The sequence below is a fragment of the Pecten maximus genome, chromosome 1 (genome assembly GCF_902652985.1).
Source record: "Pecten maximus chromosome 1, xPecMax1.1, whole genome shotgun sequence".
NCBI lineage: Eukaryota > Metazoa > Mollusca > Bivalvia > Pectinida > Pectinidae > Pecten > Pecten maximus.
Genome location: NC_047015.1, coordinates 20,600,449 through 20,613,232, shown reverse-complemented (window position 1 = coordinate 20,613,232; position 12,784 = coordinate 20,600,449). Strand labels below are relative to the sequence as shown.

At 35.6% G+C, this 12,784-nt stretch overlaps 2 protein-coding genes and 2 non-coding genes across 4 annotated transcripts; 3 read left to right on the top strand and 1 right to left on the bottom strand.

The window, feature by feature from the left end:
• Positions 1 to 854: 854 nt before the first annotated feature.
• Positions 855 to 6,199, bottom strand: LOC117327396 (NADH dehydrogenase [ubiquinone] 1 beta subcomplex subunit 10-like). Its single transcript, XM_033884352.1, has 4 exons — positions 6,026 to 6,199; positions 4,533 to 4,674; positions 2,599 to 2,738; positions 855 to 1,326 (listed from the first exon to the last, which is right to left on the bottom strand). Exons 1-4 carry the CDS (start codon positions 6,123 to 6,125, stop codon positions 1,184 to 1,186), a joined length of 525 nt encoding a protein of 174 aa, XP_033740243.1. The 5' UTR covers positions 6,126 to 6,199; the 3' UTR covers positions 855 to 1,183.
• Positions 6,200 to 6,658: 459 nt separating this feature from the next.
• Positions 6,659 to 11,353, top strand: LOC117327386 (60S ribosomal protein L3-like). Its single transcript, XM_033884340.1, has 7 exons — positions 6,659 to 7,516; positions 7,808 to 7,976; positions 8,476 to 8,611; positions 8,933 to 9,119; positions 9,986 to 10,344; positions 10,752 to 10,871; positions 11,242 to 11,353. The coding sequence occupies exons 1-7, from the start codon at positions 7,477 to 7,479 to the stop codon at positions 11,278 to 11,280; spliced, it is 1,050 nt and encodes a 349-aa protein (XP_033740231.1). The 5' UTR covers positions 6,659 to 7,476; the 3' UTR covers positions 11,281 to 11,353.
• Positions 9,224 to 9,317, top strand: LOC117340171. Its single transcript, XR_004535381.1, has one exon. It is a non-coding gene; the product is annotated as a small nucleolar RNA U83B (small nucleolar RNA).
• Positions 9,703 to 9,796, top strand: LOC117340176. The gene has a single exon (XR_004535385.1). It is a non-coding gene; the product is annotated as a small nucleolar RNA U83B (small nucleolar RNA).
• Positions 11,354 to 12,784: the final 1,431 nt, after the last annotated feature.

Below are 12,784 nucleotides of genomic sequence, written 5' to 3'. Positions count from 1 at the left end.
GTCCAGTCCTGTTACAATCTGTACAGTTCTATCTGAGGGTGACTGTAGTCCAATCCTATTACAATCTGTACAGTTCTATCTGAGGGTGACTAGTCCAATCCTGTTACAATCTGTACTGTCCTATCTGAGGGTGACTGTAGTCCAGTCCTATTACAATCCGTACAGTCCTATCTGAGGGTGACTGTAGTCCAATCTTATTACAATCTGTACAGTCCTATCTGAGGGTGACTGTAGTCCAATCTTATTACAATATGTACAGTCCTATCTGAGGGTGACTGTAGTCCAATCTTATTACAATCTGTACAGTCCTATCTGAGGGTGACTGTAGTCCAATCTTATTACAATCTGTACAGTCCTATCTGAGGGTGACTGTAGTCCAATCTTATTACAATCTGTACAGTCCTATCTGAGGGTGACTGTAGTCCAATCTTATTACAATCTGTACAGTCCTATCTGAGGGTGACTGTAGTCCAATCTTATTACAATCTGTACAGTCCTATCTGAGGGTGACTGTAGTCCAGTCCTATTACAATCTGTACAGTCCTATCTGAGGGTGACTGTAGTCCAATCCTATTACAATCAGTACAGTCCTATCTGAGGGTGACTGTAGTCCAGTCCTGTTACAATCTGTACAGTCCTATCTGAGGGTGACTGTAGTCCAATCTTATTATTTTCTATACATACATATCAAAGGGTGACTGTAGTCTAATCCTTTTGTTAGGTCGGAGAACGATTTTATAAACGTCACTCAAACCTGTACAGTGCAGTCCATGCTAGGTCAGTAGGAATCAGTCTGCTATGGTGTGGTTGAGCTATCGGATATGTTTTACACAAATAACAGCCAGAAAAGGTCATTATTCACACTTTCTAAATCATTTAATTTTACATTCATAAAATGGTACTCTCATTCTTAAGTCAGCTTCATTGTAGCAACAAATTTGGTCTACAATGAGTAATTTCTGCTGGTTCCATAAACTGTTCCTGGTAAAGGGTCCTAACTTTACAGTGAAAAAACACAAACCCAGTACCTCTTATATAACAAACTATGTACAAACTTTGGAGAGTTCAACTGGTAAAAACATGGGAAACTCTCACTGTCAACTTTCTGTGGACACCATATATTGTACATGTCTTGTTGTTTTAAATGTTCTGTCAGATCCCGTATATTTCACAACACTGTTTTCTAATCTGCTACCAACTCTGCTCCTGCATCTGCCATGTTGCCTTCTGCAGCAGCCTTCTCCTTTAGCCTCCTCTCATTGATCAAACGGTGCTTCTGCTTCATGAAGACATTCACCACATCATAGTACACGGGTAAGTGTCCATCTGTCAAAAAATACACATACATTAAAAAATACACATTTATGTAACTGTCCATCTGTCAAAACAACACACACATGTAGTGTCCATCTGTCAAATACACACACATGTAGTGTCCATCTGTCAAATACACACACATGTAGTGTCCATCTGTCAAATACACACACATGTAGTGTCCATCTGTCAAATACACACACATGTAGTGTCCATCTGTCAAATACACACACATGTAATGTCCATCTGTCAAATACACACACATGTTGTGTCCATCTGCCAAAAAATACACACATATGCAACTGCCCATCTTTCAAACAATATATATATAACGGAAAGTGCATCCGTCAAAAAACTACAAATAGTATACATGTAAATGTTCTTCTGTAAACAAAATACACAGGTTATTGTGCATCCATTTACATAACACACAGCTAAGTGTCTGACAACATACATTACACAGGTAAGCAGAATTTAAAATCAAAACTTTAGACGAGACTGATCAATCATAACAGGAGACTTTGGTAATACAGGGACTTGTTATTGAAGAATAGCAAACTTGAATTTGAAAAAAAAATGCTAAAATTCTTCTTTATTACTTAATGGTTGTGTTTTTAAAAGGCAAAACAAAGTGCTATCTGAATGGATTGACATATTTATGTGATAAAGGGATATTTTGCAGTCTGCACATGTTAGAAAATTTCTCTACCTTTTAAGAACTTACTTTGAACACTATTTTCAACATCAAAATATCTTTCCTGTGATCAGTTTGAACAAAAGTAATTTGTGGTAATAGATCTAATCTGAAGTATAGTGGGTAAATACACAAGTGTGCACACTGTCCATTTATGATTTCTGCTGGGATCACAATTCCATTCCTTTTGAAGAATGTTTCTTTATGGCGATTTAAAAATGTGCTCAAATTCAAAATTTTCACACTTTTTGGCTAATTAAGTGATAATCTGCTGTGATGTTATCAGGGCCGTGCAAATGTTTGTAAATTTATGTAGCTACGTATAGATGACTGATGTTTATAAGAATTCTACAGAATTAAATATTGTATGTTTGTTTATATATAAAGAGGGTAAAAGGAGGTGTATGATTTCCATAGGAACAGTAGTAGATACTTTTACACAATTATCATAAAGGAATCATATGAAATCCTAATTTGTGCTTAACATCCATTTAGGTATATATGTAAATGGTGGGGGTGCCTATACAGGGACTGCATGCATGGAATACCATGAACATGTATATTGTACAGTCTAGTCAATGTATACTTACATTTTATCATCCATTCATCTCGCGTATTATCAAATGTATCCTTCACTGATTTACATGTCGTGTTTCTGTTCTGTATATCAGAAAGTACACAACGTAGCCATCGTTTCCTTAGAATATACAATATGTCGTTGTCCACTTGCCTGGGGGTAAAAAAGAAAGAACTAGAAAATGTCTTGAGATTAACTAGTTACATTGCATTGGGACGGGACAGGATGGGACAGACATGCATAACACTATAGGGTCCCCCCATTTTTTGGTGAGGGCATAAAAAGGTGAAATGATCATCAGAGGCCTCAAACTTGTTTTCTATAGATATGTTTTCACAGGTTCACTGTATAAATGTACCTAAAGCTGCCTAGTAACACCCCATTCAATGCTACCTTTAGTTATATCAGTGGTCACACAGGTTTACTTTATGTGACTGAAAGTTTCTGGTACAAAACTACTGCATTTAATTTTATCTTTAATTCTATCATCATTAACACAAAAATTGTCCTGGTGAGGCCTAACTTCTAGAGGCAAAACTAGTCAGCATAATAAATAACACTGACAGGTACCACATGGCCATGTTGTGATTGAAACTTCCTTTATTATCATCAATGTTTGGTAACAGTGATTTACTAGGTCTATGTTACATACTGACCACCAATAGCACTGTCTAGACTATAGTAAGGAAACATGCACAGAAATTATTGCTTTCCCCACTTTATTTCTTCTCTATACCAGCTATCCTTAAAATAACCTCAGTATACACAATACTAGCAGCTTGAAGTATGCCTGCAATACCAGGGGAGGTAACTTATTGAAATGCATGCACAGTACATTTAATGATTCCTGTAGAAATAGAATTTCGAAAATGTTATGTAAATAACTGAAGACATGTATACATTTGCAAAGTTTTAGTAAAAACTTCTTTATAACATAATATCTTAAGATGATAAGACCTGAAGACATGTATACATTTGCAAAGTTTTAGTAAAAACTTCTTTATAACATAATATCTTAAGATGATAAGACCAATTAAAATCTTTATGATTTACGGCCATTTGTAGTTACTTATAACAATTTTCAATCAGGACTTTTAGTTAAAGTTGGTTAAGAATTATTTATCCACGTTAAGACATATATGGATTGATGCCAAAGCAAGAGAGTTAAAAGATTAGTCTTCCATGGTCCACTTTATTGAAAGAAAGCATATTAGAAATGAACCATAACAGCTCTGTTAGGATCTGACAAAGATTCATCGACGGGAGAATACAATTTCTCCTTTCTGAATTGGTAACGATCGAGATTCAGATAATAGAAATTATATATACAGCACCTAAAAACAATACAGCAATTGTCATACGGAGACAGATTTATAAACAAAAAGAAGGAAACTATCTCACAGACGTTTGATCAGGAAGACATCATCGCCATACATCATTACCAGAGCAAGATAGTACCAGGTACCTGTAGTCAGTCATGAATTACTCTCTTGTAGCTTTAATTCAGTCATTAAAAAGTTGTAAGTTATATGAGATCACACAATTTTGGTACAGAATAATTGATCAACAACACAGATCACATTGAAGACTTGTGTACTTATGTTTGAAAGAAGTGTTGATTTGAGACATACACCATTCGGTGACTGAGCTTTGATGGCATACTAGCTGGGGATATTGCACATGTATGGTGAAGCAATCAGATGCAGAACAAAGACTCCCAGATGGGAGCACTTTCATTTGGAAAGATGAATCCTAGCAATAGGACTATGAGACAATTTAACTCAAATGCTCTTATACTTAAATTAAAAACTTAACTTTAAAACATCCAATATTGAACATATTGTACACAACTACATAAAGATCAAAGTTTAATTTGCCATACAGAATTATCAATGTTCAATCATTTCTACTACAAATAACAAACATATTTATCTGATTCATTCCCACCTGTCTCTTTTGAATTGTTGATTTGCTTCAAATCGGCATAATTCATCATCTGTGTAGCATTCATCAATGGTAGGCACCCTGTTGAACCTTCGGTGATAGTAAGGAACAGTCTTTTTCTCACCTCGAATCTTGTCTACCGATTCTAATAAGAAAATAATTATGATTAATGAATTACTAAAATTATAAGTTTAGCTTTACATTATTCTCAATTTAGATGAAAAAAATATGATACCTATTGTAAGAAATTGCAATACAAACATACATTAACATATTTATTTTATCTATTGTTGTAGTTGTCATATCAGCTTTCATGTGGTATATGGTATATACATTCTCACGAAGTCTTTATGAAAACTTAATCATGTGCCTGTTGAATTTATTCAGCTTTTTACAGTTTAAAAATTGAAACCTTTGGAGAAAAGTTGTTCACAATAAGGTATAGTGTCGATGCCATCTTGCTAATGCCACTGCTAAAAGATAGAAGAGTTTTCAATCCATGTGCGGTAGGAGTGCAAAAATGCACGACCAGACCGGGGTTCGAACCCAGGACCTCCGAATACTAGCCGGATGATCTATTAACTGAGCTACCCGGTCACCGATGATTGACCTGGTCCAGTTCCACTACACTCTTCCCTCCCTTTTTTAAGTCTTCGACCCCGAAGACTTCACAACTCACAATCAAGGTCGGGTATTCCCTTGTCAAGTATTCACCTCACTTGAAACAAGGTTTGGTCACAGAAACCAAATTAAATGTAGTAGGAGAAGAAAAATGAGCAGACAGACCAGGGTTCGAACACGGGACCTCCGAACACTAGCCAGATGCTCTACCGATTGAGCTACCTGGTCATCGATCATCGACTCAGTCCAATCTCGCTGCACACTTTGGAGGTTCTACCGAGATAGTATAGAGGTAAGTATCCCCGCCTGTCGCGTGGGAGACCAAGGTTGATCGATGATCGACCCAGCCCAGTTCCGCTACATTCCTCCCTCCTTAACTTCCACGAATATAAATAAAATATAAAAATACGACATCGTTTATATTCGTGAAAGTTGTTTCACTATACTGTGTCTGGTAGGGTGGTGTACCCAATCATTTTGTGGCTCACATACGACTTTGTGTATTTGACATGTCAAAAGGAAATTGTTTTGAAGTAGTTGAATGCAGCTATCAATAGTAGCTATGATTAGCTAGAGTATCTGAAATCAGCTATATATATAACTGATGAAAATATCACATCTGTCAGTCACAGTTAATATTGTCCTCAATCCCTCCTCTAACTGATAACAGTGTATAATGCACACACATGCGCTATACAATCTGTTAATGTGAGATGTTAGTTCTTGTTCACCCTTCATCACAATTAGAATACCCCCTTAGAATACTGCATTCCCTGCAAGGGATTATGATCCTATGTTCAGATGCTCGGTGTTTACATCCATGTCATTTGAAAACTGTGTTACTGTTAGGGCGGTTTGAAAACCCTATGAGTTACCTTTTATAAAAGTGGTAGGTGTGTCTAAAAGGAGAGCAAAAACAGCCCTTGCATACTGCGCGTATACCGATATCGCTCCTTCGTCGTCCTTTCCCGACATTGTGGAAAAATGACCTACCGGAAATGTGCCCGTTGAGATTACGACAACAGCTTCATGTACGTAAAAATCCAGTTCTGAAAAATAACAATCATTTACCATTGCTAATCAATACAACATCTTTATATAAAATTGATTAGTGAATACTTTTGTAAACATTTAACACTGAAAGTCACAGAATATCTATGTCGTAAAATATCGGTTTTATCGTTTAATGAATATAAAAGCCAGGCATTCCTAAAAATACCTCGTTGTTTCTGACAATTAAGCCTGGTTGCTCAAGCATACAACAAAGAGTCCACAAATTGATTATCTATTAATTGAAAATCGTATCATATTGGTGGAGGTCAAAGGTTATGCGTTTAGAATATCCGAACCGGCGTACGGCTCTTCCTTTTTGAGTCTACGGCCATCATGGTAAGACGTGGATACTGCTTGATGTAAACCAAATCCATCGTCATCTGTCTATAGATACAACAAAATGGAAATCTTACGCCCTGTTTTTAATTAATAAATAGTAATTGTGTAACTTACTCACAAAGTTTGCTCTTTATGTATATTACAATGTAATTTTGACTAATTTAAAATATAGGAATGTTCACCCCTTCGCATGGAGGTGATCATGGCCCATCCGTTTACTTTTCAAGAAAAAAATATCAACCAGGATCTTTGCTATTTTTATTTTATATCGCTTTATTTTCATCGAAAAAGAAAATACTGTTAATTTCCGCCATAATCCCAATCCAAATGTAGCCTTAATCGCCATAATCCCAATCCAAATGTAGCCTTATTCGCCCGTTTGTAAATAATTCCCAATACCTTCCATGCATATTTTATAATGGCAAAATAAATTGCCAGTTATACTTATATTTCAGAGTGACAAATTGTAAATACGTATCCCTAGTTTCCCAATCATAGCACGAGTGCTTTGCATGCAAAATGAGGGACAGCGAAAGATATGTTAATAAATTGAGACAAGACGATCACTAACGTATATGAAATAGAATTACTTCAGGAAAGTGTTTAGTTTCATATTTTGAATTAAGTACTTTTTTAAAAATGTTTAACCCTGTTATCAGGTTGAGGAAACTTTTTAGTTTAGTTTAGTATTTAAAAAAAAAAAAATAACTTCACTATATACTGTATTAGTGAAACAACACAAATATGAAAATAAAAATTCTTTCTTTTTCTTGTTTTTCAGTCGCACAGAAAATTTTCTGCTCCCCGTCATGGGTCCAAGGGTTTCCTACCCAAGAAGAGGGCCAGTCGTCATAGGGGCAAAGTAAAGGCCTTCCCAAAGGATGACAAGAACAAGCCTGTCCATTTGACCGCTTTTATTGGATATAAGGCTGGCATGTCCCACATTGTTCGTGATGTAGACCGACCTGGATCAAGTATGCATACCTCATTTAGATATGTTTATACATATAATTAGTATATCACAATGCAAAAAAGTTTAGTTTGCAACTGAGTATAAATATTGAAAAACAAATGTGGACCCAAATGATGACTGGTACAGAACAAGTGATAGATTTTGTTGTCCAGTGAATGAAGTCCAGGTAAAACAACATTACTGGTGAATGTAAAAAAAAAAAAAAAAAGTAATTTTATTGGTTATCGAAAGATTATCTGATGGAATTAATCCAACCTAGTGTCACTCTTCTTATTTCTGGTTTTGTTTTCAGAATCAAACAAGAAAGAAATTGTTGAGGCAGTCACCATCATAGAAACACCACCTATGGTTGTTGTTGGTTTGGTGGGATACATTGAAACACCAAGTGGCCTGAGAACGTTCAAGACTATCTTTGCTGAGCATTTGAACGAGGATTGTAGGAGGCGATTTTACAAAAACTGGTATGATATATAGGCATACTGTTCTTGATCCAAATTTTCAAAAAGGATGCTTAATCCTTTCGTTAACAGTAATGAGAATACCATATATATATATAGTGTCAACTTTATGACAACATTAATGAAAGTATTTGTGACATAGTCATGAAAGTTTTGAACATTACCATTCCATTTTTTTTCTAATAAGTAGATAGTTGTTGTGCCTTGATAATTTATTGTCTTATGATTATTTTATCAATTTTTAATTGGACCATGGCTGAACTAATGATGACATAATTCCAGCTCCTACCATGGGTGTATGGTGAGCTGTGGTACTCCTCTTGACCTGTGCCCTGCTGTTGCATGATTCTGTGCTGGGGAAACCTTAGTGGTTTTTTAACTGCTCGGTACAGAGTTTGCTTGCTCGGACCATGGGTTAACGAGTCCACATCTAATCTTGTGGTTTTCCTCCACTGGTCAACATCTGACTATGAGGCTAATCACATTCTTCTTGATCCAAAAGGTACAACTGTAAGAAGAAGGCATTTACCAAGTATGCCAAAAAATGGACTGATGAGAGTGGAAAGAAGGAGATTGAGCGCGACTTCCAGAAAATGAAGAAGTACTGCAAGGTCATCCGTGTCATTGCTCACACACAGGTAGAGGATTCTTGATAAAATTTTGGTATTCATAGTTTAAAGTATGATGAGCAAGTGTTTCCTTTATTTTAAATAAAACAAAATTTAAGATTACATAAAGCTTGCATGCATGCTATAGTAGAATTTATCTTGACAAAAAAAGTGTAGCAAAGTGCAATTACATGGAGTTTTATTTTTGATGTACTCTGTATTCATTACCAGTTAAAGAGGCATTATTTAATCAACATGGAAGCACTTTGATGATAGAAATCATGGTAAAACTAAAACAGAAAGCATGAAAAAGAAACAATTTGTTGATATTTAATGGATTTAATCCTTTAGACCAAGCTGATGAAGAAGCGTCAGAAAAAGGCACACATCATGGAGATTCAGGTGAACGGCGGCACCATTGCACAGAAGGTCGACTGGGCTAGGGAAAAGATGGAATCCAGTGTGCCTGTTGGCTCCGTCTTTGCCATGGATGAAAATATTGACATTATTGGTGTAACCAAGGGTAAAGGAGTCAAAGGTAAGATATTGTATTAAAAGTTTCAATATTGGCCTCCGCAAAAAAAAGTTTTAAGATTTAATTCCCAATGGAATTCTTAAATATCAATTTAGACTTAAACCTGCATTGCTGTGTGATGAAACGCATGGTTATGCTCCTGCCAGAGCATGCTGACTTTTATGAGGACACAATCCATGCTGCCTTCCTTCTGATAACAATGCCTTAAAACCATCCTGTTCCTAGTAACCCTACCTACCCCAGTTTGTTTGCGATGCCAATTAAATATTTAACATGTGAATAAAAAGATAAGGATTTGGGGGGGGGGGGGGGGGGGGGATACATGCTTACCAACAATAATTACGTGGATGTAGTTTTGTATCTATTATCTTCCAAATATCTTGTTTCCAATTGTCTAAAAATTGTGCCTCCCTAGATAAGTAAAATAAAGGTTAATAATCTTTGTGTTGCCTGTATAAAAAGAACAAAATATGTGTTCATTGCATGACTACCTGCTGTTAAAATCAGTTTGCAAACCATGGAAAAGTAAATGATTAAATTTCATTTACTGTTCAAAGAAATTCTAACCTTGAGTGATCAAACCTGCATTGCTGTGTGATGAAAAGCATGGTTATGCTCCTGCCAGAGCATTCTGACCTTTGTGAGGACACAATCCATGCTGCCTTCCTTCTGATAACAATGCTAAACTTGCTTTAGTCCTTGTTTTTAATGATTTTGCCAATCCCAAGTTATATACATCAATTTTCAAAATGACATTAATAAGAGAAAATTGCTTACATACAGAAAAAGAATAAATTTATGGTTGACTTTCCAAACACATTTTTCCAAACATTTGTTTACCTGCATATTTTTACATTACAAAATTACAGGTGTGACATCCAGGTGGCACACAAAGAAGTTGCCAAGGAAGACGCACAAGGGTCTGAGAAAAGTTGCCTGTATTGGAGCTTGGCATCCCAGTCGAGTCCAGTTCACTGTTGCTAGGGCTGGACAGAAGGGTTATCATCACCGTACGGAGATCAACAAGAAGATCTACCGTATGGGCGAGGGTACCCACACTAAAGATGGAAAGCTGGTCAAGAACAACGCTTCCACAGACTTTGATCCCTCAGAGAAGAACATCACTCCAATGGGAGGATTCCCTCACTACGGAGAGGTCAACAATGACTTCATCATGATCAAGGGATGCACCATGGGACCTAAAAAGAGGGTTCTGACTCTCAGAAAGGTAAGCTTTTCACCAGGATGGAAAGATCATTAGCAAAAAATAATGCAATAGAATCTTCTAAATTCCAGAAAAGTGGCAAATATAATTATATATGGCTATCAAATGTTTTTTCCATGTCAGACTCTAATGTTGATTAAGGAGTTAAATCCTCCAAATTCCAGAAAAGTGGCAAATATAATTATATATGGCTTTCAAATGTTTTTCCATGACTCGGATGTTGATTAAGGAGTTAAAATAAATTTAGATGTCTAGGAAGTGTACATCTTTTTCAGAATTGGTATTTAAAAACGATTATTTCATATGAGATGCTATAGCAGTTTGGGCATGCGAGAAATTCAGTTCGGGGTAGTATCGGGTTTTCTTATAATATGGAGTTGGTGTTCACAAACAAGTGTTTGAATTTTCAGTCGCTGCTGCCATCATTCAAGAAGAAGCAGATGGAGAAAATAACTCTGAAGTTCATTGACACTGCCAGTAAATTTGGTCATGGTCGCTTCCAGACATTCGAGGAGAAGAACAACTTCATGGTAAGACCAGCTTGTGAAAGTCAAAAAAAAATAAAGTTGGAATGTTTGTGAATATGTTAATCTGGCATTTATAGTTGGTATGAATGCAAAGCTTTGTAGAAAATATATAAATCATTTTCTAACAGTAATAATTTTTAATTCAATTTTCTTGAAAGAAATTGTTACCAGCAGCATGATCAGTATCTAAAACTTTGGTTTTCTCTGGTCCAAATGATTAGTGAGAAAAAAGTTGGGTCACAGATTGAGTTTCCTTGTTTATAAATTAATGTCATGGTCACTCAATCTCTATTAATCGGGTTCAGACAGACGGTTTCATTTTAATGGAACTTTTTTGATTGAGATATAACCCTGGACATTTTTACTTTTTCAGGGACCTCTCAAGAAGGATCGCAAGGACACTACTGCATAATGTTAGCCACTGGGGGAACTGTTGCACATGTGTTACTCTTCTGGAGTTCCAGAATAAAAAAAAAATACTGAAATTTATGCGTTATGTAGTTTTTGCTTTAAATGTAAAATCTCACAGTAGTTATTGCTATGCACATTTTGTATAGCTGTTTTGAAAACAAATCTCTACTAAATAATTGCATAACAGAAAAATTACTCCCAATATAAAATGTATACAGCCTGTTGTAAGGGCTGTATCTCCATTTGCCCACTTTTTAAAATCCTATAATGAGGGAAGTGTTGTGACAAGAATTATAGTCTATTTCAGAGTAGTTAACCTAAATTTACCTGTGTTTTTTACCTGTGTTTTTCACCTGTTACCTGATTATATCATGATGGTAACTTATACCTATAGGATGTACATATCAAGAAAAACGTATTAATTAAATAAAAATGCAATAAATTACAAAATATATATATATTAATTGCATTTATAGACTATAATGAACTAATTATCTAAAATCAAAGATTTTTTAATAATCATTTTATCATTACTTATAATAACAATAAAATTTCACCAATTTACAATGATCATATGTAACAATGTCCAATAATATTAATGACTGAATGATGGAGATGACTCGCGGATCATCAGCTTTCCAACCACGGACAGCTTATTTGACCTCACCAACGCTGACACCATCTACTGCGACGGAACATTCTTCACCTTTATTATGCAAACATTTCAGTCTCCATGTTAACTATACCAGTGCGATTTATTGTCTAATGTTAATTATTTGTGTATATTCTGGTGTTGCTCATGTATCGTATATATGATCTTAGTGTCAAATAAAAAAACTTCTGAAACTTCTGAAACCTTCTGTAACTGTAGTTATGTATCGCATAATGTATTTAAAGTAACATATTGTAATGTTATGTAAAATGTGTCTTAAATGAATGAACGAATTTGTATTATAATATTTTCCATAAAATGAAATTAATGTAATATTAATGTTACATGCATAGGTATATATATCTCTATTTCCCCACTTTCTCCAGGTAGCACATGTAAATGACTACAGGTAAAACACAGGTAAAATTAAAATGGAACAGACTATAATTGGTTTTCCTTTGTTCTCCTATATCAACACTTTTCTTTGAACTTTAAAAAGTGGGCAAATGGAGAACACCCCGTTGTAAGCAGATGTAACCGAAGGACAGTGACAGGCCCCCTAAAGAGCCAGATGGGCGGGGTTGAATAGAGGTAATTTCTTTCAATCGATACTAGTTTAGTTATTGATGGATTTTAACCCAATTTGGTCAGAAACATCCTCGAGGAAAGTGAAACGGATTTTGCATAAATGGTGACGCCTTAACTCCAAAGGGGCGGAATAAGGGAAATGGAGGTAATTTCTTTAAATCACAACTAGTCGTAAAGTTATTGATGGATTTCAACCCAATTTGGTCAGAAACGTCCTTTGGGTAAAGGGAATAGAATTTGCATCAATGGTGACTGACCCCAAAGC

What these genes read in the sequence shown, in the direction of transcription:
- LOC117327396 (XM_033884352.1), bottom strand. Translation starts at nt 6,125, where the DNA reads ATGTCGGGAAAGGACGACGAAGGAGCGATATCGGTATACGCGCAGTAT. An exon ending in ACCTACCACTTTTATAAAAG is followed by an intron (nt 4,675 to 6,025) that starts GTAACTCATAGG and finishes TTTTCTTATTAG; the next exon opens with AATCGGTAGACAAGATTCGA. An exon ending in AGATGAATGGATGATAAAAT is followed by an intron (nt 1,327 to 2,598) that starts GTAAGTATACAT and finishes ATTTTTTGACAG; the next exon opens with ATGGACACTTACCCGTGTAC.
- LOC117327386 (XM_033884340.1), top strand. Translation starts at nt 7,477, where the DNA reads ATGTCCCACATTGTTCGTGATGTAGACCGACCTGGATCAA. An exon ending in GTGTCATTGCTCACACACAG is followed by an intron (nt 8,612 to 8,932) that starts GTAGAGGATTCT and finishes TTAATCCTTTAG; the next exon opens with ACCAAGCTGATGAAGAAGCG. An exon ending in CAAGGGTAAAGGAGTCAAAG is followed by an intron (nt 9,120 to 9,985) that starts GTAAGATATTGT and finishes ACAAAATTACAG; the next exon opens with GTGTGACATCCAGGTGGCAC.